Source organism: Mytilus trossulus, chromosome 8 (assembly GCF_036588685.1).
Source record: "Mytilus trossulus isolate FHL-02 chromosome 8, PNRI_Mtr1.1.1.hap1, whole genome shotgun sequence".
NCBI lineage: Eukaryota > Metazoa > Mollusca > Bivalvia > Mytilida > Mytilidae > Mytilus > Mytilus trossulus.
In genome coordinates this window covers 66,003,294-66,019,850 of record NC_086380.1, presented here as the reverse complement: position 1 = coordinate 66,019,850, position 16,557 = coordinate 66,003,294, and the positions used below count along the sequence as shown (strand labels likewise).

General features: G+C 32.1%; 1 protein-coding gene across 1 annotated transcript in view; it reads right to left on the bottom strand.

Annotated features, from left to right (window-relative positions):
• Positions 1-3,834: 3,834 nt before the first annotated feature.
• Positions 3,835-16,557, bottom strand: part of LOC134681278 (hemicentin-1-like) — a 111,639-nt gene continuing 98,916 nt past the window's right edge. Inside the window, exons 4-10 of the mRNA XM_063540830.1 lie at positions 14,907-15,040; positions 14,036-14,177; positions 12,727-12,860; positions 9,284-9,416; positions 8,424-8,542; positions 6,816-6,972; positions 3,835-4,080 (exon numbers count right to left, since the gene is read on the bottom strand). Of these exons, the coding sequence (XP_063396900.1) occupies positions 4,061-4,080; positions 6,816-6,972; positions 8,424-8,542; positions 9,284-9,416; positions 12,727-12,860; positions 14,036-14,177; positions 14,907-15,040 (839 nt within the window). The 3' untranslated portion in view covers positions 3,835-4,060. The remainder of the gene's footprint in view (positions 4,081-6,815; positions 6,973-8,423; positions 8,543-9,283; positions 9,417-12,726; positions 12,861-14,035; positions 14,178-14,906; positions 15,041-16,557) is intronic.

Here is a 16,557-nt window from a genome sequence, read left to right as displayed (position 1 = left end):
TTAATCTCAATTTTACCAGTAAAATCATACGATAAGTTCAGGCTTATATTCATTGATTTATTAAACAAGAGTGCCACGTCTCCTTAAACCTCATTCTTTTGTGTTTTTTTAATATAAATTAATTGCATAATTATATTTTTCATCATAGATATAGGAAGATGTGGTGTTAGTGCCAATGAGACAAATCTCCATCCAAATTACAATTTATAAAAGTAAACCATTATAGTTTGATGTACGGCCTTCAACACGGAGCCTTGGCTCACACCGAACAAACGCTATAAAGGGCTAGCGTAAAACCATTCAAACGGCCAAACCAACGGTTTAATCTATATAAAAACGAGAAACACATATAAATTACATAAACAATCGACAACTACTGTAAATCAGACTCCTGACTTAGGACAGATGCAAACATTTGCAGCGAGACTTCACTGAAATTATACTAAACCTTCTCCCTTTTTCTGAAACAATAGCATAACATCACAACATAGAAAAACACACGATAAAATATTAATTGGCAGGCTTAACTCAATCAAAAAACGTAAATTAACAGAATATGGACGAATAATTTGATCTGTGAAATCTGAATGCAAATTAACAGTAAATAAAATACTAGGGACAAACATTCAAGGTCGAAAAGCCAACAAACAAGTCCAAACAAAGCCATGACAAGACACCACCGCGAAATATTTAACTCTTTGGAAATAATAATGTATGCAGGTAAATGAAAAATAACTTTGTCGCTTTATGTATATTACTTATGTGTATAAAATTCTTCAAATATTTACGAATACCAAGAAAGTTCTGTCAAATAAATACATTATTTAACACTAGATACAAATTGGGGTGAAAATCAACAATGAAACTATACAATTAGAGCTAGCTAAAACTTCCCTGTACAGATTTAAGGAGAATAATCTTGAAGTTGATACAAATACAGTACGAAGAAGTGAAAATAAGTAGATATTCCAAATAATCAAAGCTGGTTTATAGACAAGATCCATATCAAAATATGTAATAATATTTTGGTTATCAAAAAAGTAAGATCACAAAAGAACTGAACTCCGAGAAAAATTCTTTGGTTGGATGAGTATTGTTCATTCTTGTGTTTCCTTTTAGTGTTAGCTATCTTAATCTTTTTAATGTTCTATATTTATCGTTTTAATAAACTTTTCTCTGTCATTTGTTGTTAATATTTGTTAACTTTATTGTTGTCTTTGGTAATTGGTCTTTGTGAATTGATCTTTGCAACAGATAGGTTGTAGTTTTGAAAACATCATTAAAATAAATGTGATGGAAAGATGGATTTTTTTAAACAAACGACAGAATCTGATGTTGAATAGCAAGTGCTAACTTTTCAATAGAAACGGAGATTGATACTGATATCAATTTTGCTGCTATTGTTGTAAGAATAGTACTTTTCTGCGAAATGTAATCTTTATTATAATGAAGTGATCTCGATGTTTGGTCCTTAAGATATGTTATTTTTTTACATTTTTTCTATGAAAGTTGTACCACAATAGGTATCTTCTTATGTTTAAATGTAAGCAGAAGCTTGCAAATGAATTCGAGCTGTAGAAAAGATATAGCATCAGCACCTCCACAATGACTCCGACTTGTTTTCGAATATTTTCTCTAACACATTCTTTTTGTTTTTGGGGAATATAACAATAAGATGATATATTATAGCTGACAGAAAGGCCTCCAACAATGAGAAAGACCGTAGTCAGCTAAAAAGACACCAAAAATAACAAATGTATACTCCAAACAAAAAAACTATATTTGCATTGAAGAATCGGCAAATATAAATTGAATATCGTTCTGGTGGAAAAAATACTATTTATTAAAATGATTTATACACATAAATTAAGCAACAAAAAAGTTATTAACTGACTGTTTTCATCGGTACCAAAGCTAACAGATATGATTATAAGAATACTAGATGGTGTATAAATATAGATTCTTACACTGCAACAAGTGTATAACGATATTTCTCCACTCGAGACAGTTAAATTTTATTATTTAAAGTGCTAGGCTTGCCGAGCCCTTTAAATGGTAAAATTTAACTGTCGAGAGTGGAGAAATATCGTAATACACGAGTTATAGTGTCGTTTCTCTAATGCTTTTTATCGCTCTTTTAAAAAAAAAGAAAAATAAATGTTGTGCTTTTTATATGCGACGTCATCAGGTAAGGTCGCCTTTTTTTATGACGTCACAATAGGAAAATTTAAAAGAAAACAAAACATTTTGACGTCCTAATCAAATTTCGACTAATCATTTGCCGAGAACAGATTTTTCACTAGTGAGAAGAAATATTTTTCTCACACCGGTCAGGAAATGTGAAAAAAGCACAAAATTAGAGAAATGGTAAAACAATATACTGTTGACAAGGATCCACATAAAAGTTCATACCAGCACTAAAAATCCGAACAATGCAGGTAAATTGTTTATTAGCAGTGTACAAAATAAAACAAAGTAAAAAAAGACTAAAATAAACTGTATGAAATAAAGCTTCGAATTACTTTAAACAAGTCCGCCGCTTCACTTAACCGATGCTTTCAAACTGCAACGTAACTCAAAGTACAATGGTGAATAATTTCTTTATGTGTGCAATCTTTCTGTTAAATTTCAGGATACAGGTTGAAAGCTATATGGTTAATAAAAAAATTGATATAAGATATCCCCCTCTTTTTGATACCACAATACGACGTCCAGGTCAAACATGAAAAATATAAAAAAATAATTCAGCTTTATATTTCATGTTTGGATTATTTTACATTAATTTGTTGACCATTTTCATTGTTGGAGGCCGTTTGGTTATCATCGTTGCTCAAGTCGTTGATTTCGTTGTCATTTGGCGTCTAGTGGAGTTAACTCATTGGTGATTATAACATATCTTCTTATTTTTTATTCCCCAGAATTGAAATAAATGACTTATGGGTCATTCAGCACTATGAAATTATAAAAAAAAAGAAGATGTGGTATGATTGACAATGAGACAACTATCCACAAAAGACCAAAATGACACAAACATAAACAATTATAGGTCACCGTACGGCCTTGAACAATGAGCAATGCCCATACCGCATATTGTCAGCTATAAAAGGCCCCGATTAAAAGACGTTACCTGTGTTATGGATGATTGGACTTCCTCTGGGTATAGGTCTATGCAATTGTATCCCACAATCAATTACTTATTTTACAATTCGCCGTTTCAGAATCTAATGCATTCTGGGTAATATTTTCAAAAGCGTTCACCAAAGCGTTTTGATTGGTTTAAAACGTTATAAACAATGGAAATTCAACCAATGACGTAACATTAGTTTCACTTTGGGGTACGAACAATGACATTACCCATGATGCTTTAGATTCTGAAACGGCCAATTTATGTTTAGGGTGTTTGTTGTAGACCTACCCTTTTTTACATGATTCATCAATCAAAGCCACGGTGTAAAGTTAGGAATTTTGATGCAGTAATATCAGTTCAGCAATTAAGTCAGAATAACTATTATTATGTTTTTCTGTCAAACTTTTAAAACAAAATAACCTTGGATAATAAAAGAGTTTTCAAATAAACCACTTCTTTGCGCTCAAATACATAATCGTTAGTACTTTTTTAACAAGGATGCAAATATATATTGTGCCAAACATAAAAACATAATTTTGTCAGTTTAATTAACTGTTTCCTTCTTTTATTAATCTTGTAATTTTGTTCTTTTGTTCAAATACATCATATATTCATTGAGATCGGATTTTGGTTCAAAAATCACAAATTTGAACCAGTATCATGAGTATGAATATAGGATCATTTAAAAATAATGCTATCGTATAAAATTATATATATATGCATTTGGATAGAGTACCTAAAAAGTACATACCTTATGTGCTTACACATGTTACATAATGCACTGCAAACCTCAAACATCAAGTGGGTTTACGAAAAACAACAAACATACTGTTAAATGATATATATTAGAAACAAGATAGGCTTTTGCATAATATGACAAATAATGAGAACGTCATATTTATTTTTCTTCTTTCTACGATTGTTTTTTTTCGGTCAACCAATAACATCTGGATCTGGAAGTAAAAAAAAAGATTATTTCTTGGTGGTTTAAATATTCGTAATGTTGTGGAGTTAGAGATCAGATATTTCAGTGAGATTTGAGTTGCTCAGTCTTTATTATACCCCAGCTTTAAAAAACTAGAGGTCTTAAGAGCCTGTGTCGCTCACCTTGGTCTATGTGCATATTAAACAAAAAACACAGACGGATAAATAACAAAATTGTGTTTTGGTGATGGTGATGTGTTTGTAGATCTTACTTTACTGAACATTCTTGCTACTAACAATTATCCTCATCTTTAATGAACTTGACCCATTAGTTACAAAAGAAAATATTTTGTTTGAAATTTACAAAAATTGACAAAATTGTAAAAAAAATACTGTAAGGGCTATAACTCCTTAAGGGGTCAACTGACAATTTTTGTCATGTTGATTTATTTGTAGATCTTAACATAATTGCTGTTTACTGTTTATCTCTATCTACAATAATATTCAAGATAATAACCAAAAACGGCAAAATTTCCTTTAAAAATACCAATTCAGGGGCAGCAACACAACACCTGGTTGTCCGATTCAACTGAACATTTCAGGTCAGACAAATCTTAACTTGATAAACAATTTATATCCTTGTCAGATTTGCTATAAAAGCTTCAGTTTCAGAGTTATAAGCCCAATCATTATACCCCTAGTTTCTATTTTAAGCCATGGCGGCAATATTGGTTGGTTGGACGGGTCACGCCATACATTTTTAAAAACTAGAAACATCAATAATGATTGTGGCAGAGTATGGTAAAATCTGGCCCAGTAGTTTCAGAGGAGAAGATTTTTGTAAAAGATAACAAAAATTTACGAAAAATTGGTAAAAAATGACTATAACGAGCAATAACTCCTTAAGGGGTCATCTGACCATTTTGGTCATGTGGACTTATTGTAGATCTTGCTTGACTGATTATAATTGCTGTTTACAGTTTATCCCTATCTATAATAATATATTCAAGGTATTAATCAAAAACTGCAAAATTTCCTTTAAATTGCCAATTTAGGGACAGCAACCCAACAACCGATTGTCCAATTTGTCTGAAAATTTCAGGGCAGCTACATCTTGACTTGATAAACAGTTTATATCTGGCAGATTTGCTCTAAATGCTTCGGTTTCAGAGTTATAAGCCAAAATCTACATTTTACCCCTATGCTCTTTTTAGCCATGGCGGCCATCTTGGTTGGTTGGCCGGGTCACGCAACACATTTTTAAACCAGATACCCCAAATAATGATTGTGGCCAAGTTTGGTTAAATTTTGGCCGAGTGTTTCAGAGGAGAAGATTTTTTAAAATGTTAACGACGACGGACGACGGACGACGGACAACTACGGACGACGACAACGGACGCAGATGACGGACGACGACAACGAAGGATGATGACGAAGACGGCCAGGTGAGCTTAAACAGTGGAGGTAGAATTGTTTTACCACTGTCTGGCTGTCCGTCTGTCCCATGAATATTTTTCGTGGCATCTTTCTTAGAAACTACACCATGATTTCTAAAATTGGTTTCAGGGTATATATAAGTCAGCTATGCAGCATTGTAAAGTGAGTTGTGATTTCAGATTTATCAATTATCAACTTCCTGTGCGGTTGGGGTATCATTAATGAGCAGTAGCTATTTCTATTGTTGTTGTTTATCAATTTTCCTTTGATATCTTTCGTCTGTCTTTTAAAAATCCATAAATGTAGGACAACATCTATATGATATGCCGTTCATCAACGCATTTTCACAAAATTTATATTATGGTTGTAGAAGGAACTTTTTAATCCGTTCTGGGTATCTATGATTTTTTGTGTATTGGTTTGTAGACTGTTGTTTTTCTTCTAATATTTATCTCTTTTTCCATATGGTGGTGGTTTTTACTGAACGTGTCATTTTTTAATTCTTCACAAGTATCTTATTCATTTCTGTGTAGTTCTATAACTTAAAATTCGTATTCCTACTAGCGATAATGATATTTCAACATTAGGAAAACATATTTTATGTGAACGTAAGAGAAGGAAATAGTCTAGTTTGTTGATCTATCATTTTTACTTCATTTTCGTATCTGTATGCAATACGAGTTATTCTCGTTCGATGATTTTCAAAGGTAAAACAGTTCTAAATTCGTTACCAACGAAAATTAAACAGTTGCGTTGACCTGTGGAACATGTTTAATTTGTACATGTAATACTTGATGTAGTCACACTTTATTGTCAAAGAACATTCAGTTGATAGCTGATCCCTTTCATTAACTTGTTGAAATCTTATCAATCTAATGTTTCTAGAGTAGCACAAAAAAATTTAAAAAAATTCTTAAGACTGGTAATTATTAGTTTTCATGAATAACATGTAAAATGAGAGCACATGTAGCTACAGATATAAATTATGCTTTTTAAAGAATAAAGAAGGATGTGTCCCAAGTACACGGATGCCAACTCCAACTAACGCACTATAATTTTCTATGTTCAATGGACAGGGTAATTGTGGTAAAAACTCTTAATTGGTATTGGAATTAGAAAGATCATATCATAGGTAACATGTGTACTAAGTGTCAAGTTGATTGGACTTCAACTTCATCAAACACTATGATCTCGGCCAAAAACTTTAACCTGAAGCGGGACGAACGGACGGACGAACGAACGAACGGACGAACCAACAGACCCACAGACCAGAAAAAATACTGCCCCTCTTCTATCATAGATGGGGCATAAACAATAAAATTCTTACCGTGTCTAACAATAACGTTTGCTGATTTATTATCTGTACCAAACTCGTTTGTCGCTGTACAGGACAAAATTCCTGAGGTCTGCATATTAACTAGTTTTATTACTGTGCCATTTTTAAACTGGACATTCTTTGGTAATACCGATGAATGGTCAACAAACTGAAACGTAACATAGTAACATTCTAAATCGAAAAATTCAAATAAATACTACTCAATTATCAACAAATGCCTCCTTTCGGGTTTGAACTATCAACATTAAAAAGTAAACAACTGCTAATTCAAATGGTGTCGATATAATAGAAATGTGGTAAAAACGACAATACGATAGCTCTCAAACCAATTTACAATGTGTAAAAAGTAAACCATTATAGGTCAAAGTACAGCATTCAACAACTTGGCTCATACTGAAACGCAAGAAATAAAGGGCCTCAAATTTATTTTGATTTCAGCACAACTTTTGTTTATATTTTATCAAACAACCTTTGTTTTAATGGTAATGTTTCACATATTGTCAACGTCACAATGACATAAGATAAGCGCTTAGCAGGTAAAACTAACAAAGGCAAATCAAATTTCATATGTCAAACAAAAATTAACTTGAGATCATGACTGAAATGGGGAAAAAAACATAAACGTATAACCGACACTTGTATATTTCGCATATTTCCATAACAGAAAATCGTTCCAATTTAAGTTTCGGTGATGTTGAACGATGTAATGGTCAACTTTATTTATATGTTTACATAGTGAAAGCGACAAATGTTCTTCAAAATATTTTGTCACGCATGACGGCATTCAAAAAGCAAACGTCTGCATACGTTCTTTTGAAAGGGTTAAGACTATGTATTATACAATTAGCCGTAAAATACCTGTCGGATAACATATCGACAAAAAATAATTATCGCATAAAATCGATTTCAAAATCCCAAACATGCTTGCCCGAATTTAAAATGTTCAAAGCCTTGTTTAATTATAAAGTTTAAAACCATTGAATATGTAATAGTTGTACGAACTTTGACTTGAATGTCCAGGCGTAAGAGAAGATCTTTAATATTTAAGTGATTCTCGGTTAGGTTTTTTTTATTTTGATTAACCTCTAAGAAATTTAGTTACATGAATAAGAAAAGAAAGATATTCTTAATTATTGTATTCCAATAATACAATGTACCATTTCTTGAAAGTTAACGCAGATTGTCACCAGATCAACGAAACGCAAATTGGTCACATGCCATAATATAATTTGCTGGTTTAGATTATTGTTTGCCATTGTAACCGTCTTCCAGTATCTTTCAAAGAAAAGTTAATTTCAATTTTCTCAGATATAGCAAATATGCATAAATATATTATATATCGTAAAGCGTTCATAATATTTTACCATGCATTTAGACTTCAAATGAATTGAGAACCTATTGTAGCCAAAATTGTATCTCAAAACCCAGAAGTCAGCCCATCCTTTTATTTCTAATAAATTGTATGCAAATTGATAGACATTGACTTCCAAAGACGTAAGGTATTAATTACATGTTAAGTTTCATTTAAACTTGCTACGTTGACTCAAATCAAACATCTGTATAGCTTTCTGTATATAATTGGCTATATGTATAACTTACGGAATTAAATGACCATGATATTTCTGGAGTGGGATGTGCAGTGGCTTTGCACGTGAAATTACGGGATTCACCAGCCTTGCAAACTGTCGTTAAGAGAGGAGACACTATCTTTGGTTTATCTAAGACATAAAAATACAATAAAATTATAATTTAATAATATGATCGATAAAAGGGGAGGTCATACTCTCCAAATTGATATTAATGTTCATATTGTATTTATACATTTGATTAGTTTCAAACAAACCATTTCTGTGGTTTCAAACAGCTATAGTTGTATTTCAGTATCAAAACGAATCATCAAATACCCACATAAAGGTTGAACGTGGACTACAAAGATCTTTGACGTTGAATGGTTCGAATACCAATCTTATGACATGTTTACCTTTTGACAGGTAAACAGGACGGTATGGACCTTCTCGTTATTATAATGTTATTATAATGTTTATGGGAAGATCGTACCTTGTTTCATTGAAAACCGAGATATCTGTCCTGTCTTTGATATTGTGACTTCTTTCGAGACAAACCTTAGATTCGATTCCATTTTCTGCAGAAAGCACTGAACAAATTGTTACATTTTGACCAGGCAAAAATTAAAGAATAAACATTTCTCTTTCCAAAAGTCATCATTCATTAAAGTTGAAAAATTGTTGGTTTGGTCACTCCACTACTAGTTAAATGGAGAAACACGCTATTTCACAAACTTACAAAGTAAACTTGACTTTATCAATGAATTTCTAGTCGTTATTTTGTTGTTAGTTGTTAATATTATATTTTGACCTACGTGTATTTCTTAATGCTAAATTTGAGCTCTACATCGCACTCAGGCTAAGAAATTTATAATATTTTGATAAAAAAATTACCGAACGTGACTTTGAGCTTGATATCAGCTTGACTAGTTCCAACATCATTTGTTGCAATACATGTATATATTCCTGCCGTTTCATTTGTCGCTCTTAGTAAAATCAGTGTTGAACTTGTTGACGGTAATGTTTTCTACAAATATTAAATAAAAGAATCGAGAATAACCGAAAAAAAATTAATACAACTAAAGAGCAAACCAAAATATAATAAAGGAATGACTTTCACTTCATCACTTGACACTCTTGCTTTGATTCCTTGTGAGCAGCGAGTCTTTATCAAGGAAATACAAGCCCGGGAATCTCTTATTAATTTGAAGATATTAACCTCGTATGCAGGCGCTGCTGGAATATTGCTTTATACATATAGAGAGTTTACAGGTGAGAAGCTGAAATCATCTCTTTTGTCGTAAGGTTTTGTTTTCAACCGACCCGCATTGTTAATTCCATGAAGTAAGTCAAGATATGAGTCAGACTTAACTGTATCTGTTATATCTTTTATCTTAAGTTTGATAAGTTAGATACAGTTCACATAGTCACCAAATGTAAGTGAAATATCATATTCTATATAGAGGGAAAGTAGAGTTAAAGGATACTGCTTACTTCGTTTTTTCTTCCTAAGACGTCAGCCTCTTGTGAATAAAGGAACAAGTCGGCAAAAAATGTGGAGCACAGTTTGTTAGCATTGTCATTTGTTTGTTTGTTGAAAACACGTCCTTTAAACGAAACCAATACGTAAACAATAAAGAAATCAAGCATCTTGAAAATTTCAGGTTTGGAAATTTGTTGGTAGAATCAGAGGGATATTTCACAAAGTAGTATTAGAGATGACCAGGATATTGACGAACGAACCTATCTCGACGAACGAACGTATAAGGAGCGGTAATTGTATGTTTACAAACGTTCCTAAAACCAAAAGGTGTTGTTATTTAAAGATTTATATGTTTGAATTGTATTCTGATGCAATCAAGATAATAGAGAGAAAGGCATTTTATATACCAATTTTAAATGGTTTCATGATTTATAAAAGACGTATAAAAGTGTTATGTAAGTTACGATATCATATACATGTAGTTTTTATAATTGTTGGACGCATGATGAAATAAAAATCACGCTCAGGAGTATTCGAGTGCGTCGACAACTTTTACTATACTAGTACGGATATGAATGCATAATTTAGATTCTCTCAAACAATATGTAAATGTGATGTTGTGTGTTGTGGGATCGTTTTTTAATCTGTCTTTTTAATTGGGAATTCAATTTTTATATGTAATCTCATCGATCAGTTTATATATAAAAAATATGTCGGTTTTTTTTACCCTTTATCATACCTGTCAACCTCTGACGGAGCAATCTTTTTTAGTGTTAAACTGGTCATCAGATTTCATACAAGGATTACTTGGTCCATCAAAAATGCAAATGACGACATTGGAACCTCACAACAAATTTATAAGATAAATGCAGATACTTATGTGTATAAAAGTACCAATAGCATTTGTGAGGTAGAACAACCCCACCACCCCACCCAAGCTTATGAAACAGAAATACATTATAGCCAAGGCTTCGTGTTGAAGGCCGTTCGTTGACCCATAATAAAAGGAGGGTAGTATACCTTAAATAATATTGACTTCATTGTCAAGTTAGCTAACAAGCAAGCTAACCAAAGATTCTACCTTTACCTACACACTCAATTCAATTGGCTGTAATTCTGTTTAATTATCACAAAATAACAATACAAAAAATAATCAAAATGGTCCCTTGCGATTGCAAGCCTTATTGTGAATTCCTGACATATTCTCCTTTCACCATTAGGCAAAATCCTGGACCGCTGTTTCAAAATAAAATCAGCCAAAAATATATCTAAATATATTCGTAATGGAAATGGGAAATACTTCTATAAGACAACAACCCGACCGAAGAGCAGATAACAGGCGAAGGCTACCAAAGGCCTTCAACTCCGCGAGAAATCCCGCATTCGGAGGTGGGCCTCAGCTGGCCCCTCAAAAAAATTATGCACTAGTTCAATGAAAATGGACGTCATACTAGACTCCAACACAAATAAACGAACTAAAATTAAAGAATACATACACAACTAACAAAGGCCAGAGACTTGGAATAGGCGCAAACATGCAATCGGACAAATGTCACACAAGAAAAATGTATCTGTCTCAAGAAAGTCTAAACCAACATTTCAAAATGATGTTTTAATTATATTGTCTGATTTTTTTATTTGTTTTATGCCATAATGTGATACTCAGCCAGTTAAATGTATTTTAGGTCCATCTGTGTGCGTGGGTAGGATGATCTGGTCTAATTTTTCTAGGGCTATATCTCTTAGTACTCAAAGATTGGACCCTCACCCGTATGCGTGTTAAATTGGATAATAGTATTCGTATAAATTTGCAATTATAATGAATAAGCTAATTAAATGAGCAGAAAATATAATAACCATAAGAGATTCAACTGCACTTTGATTAGCAAAAGTATCAATACATTAGTAATAAACTTCAATATCTATTTTTAAAGCATCCCCTTTTACGACGCGCAAAATATTTTAAAAAAAAATATTTTAGGAACTTATTTCTTTGATTTGATCAGGGTTCCTTGTAATCAGCCTTATCTGGCTTGTCTGGGGGCATAAGCCGACGAAGATAGATAAATTTCGGTAAAGAAAACAAGATTTAAAATTAAAAATAAATATATCAATATCAATAGTAAAATTTGATATCTATGCTTTCACCATTTTATACCCCCCAAAACACTTTTGGGACCTCAAATTTTAAAACAGAGTCTTGGATATCGAGTGCATTTTTTTCTATTGTGGCAAACATTAATCTATTTATGACTAGAGTAAGCTTATAAACATGCAGATAATATCTGTATACTACATGCAGAACCATGCAATTTCTTTCACTTGGACGAGTTTATGTTGGATTAATTCATTAAATTGTATAAACTACCGCTCCCGCTTCGTACGATTCGTCAAGTTACGCTTTCGTACGTTCGTTCGTCATTATCCTGGTCATCTCTATTAGTCCTTTACTTTACACAAGATACTATTACTTGTACCTACGTTGGCCTTTCTATTTATGAAGCAAAGCAGGACTAACTCAATCAATTTGTCCTAAAGTTTGGAATGGGGAATACCTGCGAAAAGTGTAGAAATGTTAAATGATTGCAGGACGTAAGAGACTCTAATTGTATGTAATCTTAAAGATCTTTTTTTTTATTTTTGAGTATCCCAACCTGATTCACGCCACCTTTAGAATAGGCAGTTCAGGATAAATTTGAAGCCCGGCTTTGATTGCTTATAAACTTGTTGTTATAACTATTAAAAAAGAGGTTTCTTGAAAAAGTTAATGAAAGAAATAAAAAGAAACTTTTTTTTGTAGTGTATGCAATGTGTTTTACCTTTGTTGTAAACATTAATGATAATATTTCCTTACGTTACTAAATTTCCATTTTATTCGAGGTGTAGGAACACCAGTAACATTGCATACCAATTTTGCGTCAGCATAATAGTTAACCTCAACCTCGGAGAGTGCTGTAATCTTAGGTGCAACCTGCAGATGATGTTTTGCTGCAATACATATAATGTTAAAGTGTTGTCTTTAACAAATAAAAACACAAAAAAACAAGAGGCTCGTAAGAGCCTAAATCGCTCGACTTGATATTTTGGCATTTCTCTTTCGTTTAAGTTAAAATGTCCAATTTGATCTTATTTTGGTTTGTTTTTTTGGTTTAATGTATATTAATAAGTGTTTGAAAATGCAGGATTTTGTCGTCATACTTTCTTCAAAATCAAAAGAAAAAGGTGTTGGGCTAAAGATTTTGAAGTTTGCTAGGTTTTTAAAAGATGATTAGCTGCAGTTGACTTGCAGATACTAACATCTACATTCATTTGATTAATTTGTTGCAAATAACTGTCTGCTAGAACGTTACCTTATGAACACTAAAACCCCGTGTCAGATTTGCTCTAACTGCTTTAATTATTGAGATATAAGCCAAAAACTGCATTTTACCCCTATGTTCTATTTTTAGTCATTCGGCCATGTTATTTTACAAAACAGCAAATGAAACACTCATATTATTCTAGATATCCTAAGGTTCACTCAGCTTAAGTTTGGCTGGAATTGGTTCAGTATTTCAGAGGAGAAGATGTTTGAAATAGTTTACACCAATCGGACGATGACGGACGGCATGTAATGGCTTAATTCGGAACTGAACTGAAAAATCGATCGTAGTTTCATGCTTTTGGATCTTTTTCGAAGTTTGAAATGTTTCATTTCTAGAAAACCTTAATTGATAAATTTCAAATAGAAAAAAAGATTAGAATAGCATCAAATATATAAAATAATCAACCGTATTTGATTTAATCTTTTATTTTATGTACTTTTGTCTGTGTTGGATGAATACAATCATGTTTTTTTAAAGGCAGCTGAAATGAAGTACATAAGATAACTATAGTCCACAAATGTTACAAAGTTTATATGTTACATTGTATATAAATATATATATGATGTTTAGACGAGTTGTATATATATATATATATATCAATCAGGACATTTAGAAGTAAATATAAACTACCTTTGTGTTAACATAATTCATATTAGTTGGTAGATAATGTTGACGTTTGTTTTGACCGATTCATATGTATATGCCTAAGAAGCATAAGTTCAAGAGAAGCAAAAAAATACTACAGACAATAAAAGGGACCTGACAAAAATGTATAAACTAAAAATACACTTTTCTTACCATTGACATTTATATGTATTATTTTAATATCGGTACCCGCTCTGTTTGTTGCTGTACACATATAATACCCTGAGTCGGCAATTGTAACATTTCGTATGACTAAATAATGGTCAACCTGTTTAACATTTGACTGTAGCTTTGCCTGAAATTAATTTCTCATATAAAAACACAACATTTTATTTGATAGTTTGTCTGACTTTTCATCTTGTTTTTTGTAAATATAAATGCACACATACGTAAATATTTATCATTGATTATTTGTATTGAGTATACGCACTTCTTTCTATAAGCATATTTCTGGTTCCATTACCAAATAAAATCTGGTATCACCAAAACGACATTGATTGTTTGATACCTATTGACTCATTCCATTGCTTTACATACTTTTCGATTTATAAAAATGTCGAACATTAACAAGTTCAACTTGTTTACATGGTTATATCAAACTGCAGGTAAAAAAGCTTTTGCTCACCCTTCCCAATTAGATTATAGAGAATATGTTTAGTTCTTATGATTTTCTCTCCCTTTTTTCCCAGCTATTGTTTTTTACTATAAGTCTATGTATGTTTCTGTTGAATACCTTCTTTTGTATTGGCTTTTGGTTTGGATTTTGGAATTCTTAACCTTCTATCACATCGTTTACAAATTTGATTCAGTACTAGTGTTTTCCGGTCAGATACTTAGCCGTTTAGTATAAATAAAGGCAGCAGAAGTTAACCAGTGTTCAAAATATTCACTATGCATTCTATATACTGTAGACGGTATAATTGTCCATAATCACCTAAATGTAGATCGAAAAGATTAAAACATATTTCGACTGTATTCATAATAATTACCATTACCATTTCGGTAAGACGACTTATGTACTAACTTCAATGGATTCCCATTTTACTTTTGGAAGGGGAATTCCCTCTGCAAAACAGGGTAAAACAAAACGACCTGTTCCTTCTTGAATACTTCTTTCTGGTGATAGGATAATACTTGGAGATAACACTATTTCATGTCCTTAAAATTAAAATATACATCGTCTTAAGGAGGTAGACCTAGGTTAAGGGAAGTAACTCTTAAAATCATCAGTACGTTTGTGTTAACCATTTTCATACCTATATTCTAAGCTTGTATGTAACATAGATTTTTTCCAATCTGTTTCAGGTAAATGCTTAAAATACATTGATTATACTTGACTTTTAAAAACGCATAACTGATTTAAAGAGTTATCTCCCTGAACCAAGGTCTATCCCCTTAAAATCATAAGAACCTCCAGCATCATTTTAAGGTTCTATTCCTCACTTATTTTACCTTGGAAATAATCCATTCTGCTAATGATTGCTTTCCCTCAGAATTTTCATTCTTCACCTCAAAATGTATTTTGTAAACATATGAAATTGTTCTTTCTTCCGATAATTCTTTTGCTATCTAAACCTTGTTAAATCTAATTTGAAGATGATTACTTATACAAAACACAGTTCACATAATTCTTGATAAAAAAAAATGAAATAAAATATCCTTAAAAAACACTGAAATTTAGGACATTATATTTCTGGTTTACTTATATATTTTTTGTTTTATATGAAACAAATTATATATCATGCAATGTCAACGAATGACGAGATAACTGTCATTCTTTATTTTATATACTGCTTGTTTCGTAAATATTTCTTTTGACTTTTTAGAATATGTTGTTTCGAGTGAGATTTCAGAAAGCTTTCTTACTAAAAAAGAAAAGAAAAGAAAGATTACACACATGACGCACAGATACACTTAGTATTACCGACGTTTTTCATTTGCAATGACCATTTATGTTCGTCCGAAGGTAAGATACTACAAATGAACTTTGAAGAAGTAATATGAATGTACACCAATATATCAAACGTTTGACCTATCCACACTATCATATTTTAAGGTTCGGTGAACTGCAAAATCTTGATCAAAACTCTACCGTTGTTTATATACATTTATATACATTTACCAAGAGTTCCAAATGGTGAAGTTGAAATCATCCCTTCGCAAATTTTACGGACGCCATCTCGAGTTGGTTGACCGTAATGAAATAACCATTTCACAAATGATATCGGATATGTTACTTACGTCGTAACTACAATCCCATTCCCTTTCATGAATGTGACCTACCGAATTAGACTATTTACCGGATTTGTATTCACATAAGCAACACGACGGGAGCCACATGTGGAGCAGGATCTGCTTACCCTTCCGGAGCACCTGAGATCACCCCTGGTTTTTGGTGGGGTTCGTAGTGTTTTTTCTTCAGTTTTCTATGTTGTGTCATGTGTACTATTGTTTTCATGTTTGTCTTTTTCATTTTTAGCCATGGCGTTGTCAGTTTGTTTTAGCTTTATGAGTTTGACTGTCCCTTTGATATCTTTCGTCCCTCTTTAATTTAATATAACCACAAACTAAATAAAACCAAAGTTTAAACCATACTAAGCACACTTTTTACATGTGACAGACAGATGATCGCACAGCTGGTTGTTTACAAAGCAACGAATATAAAATGTTCAAGC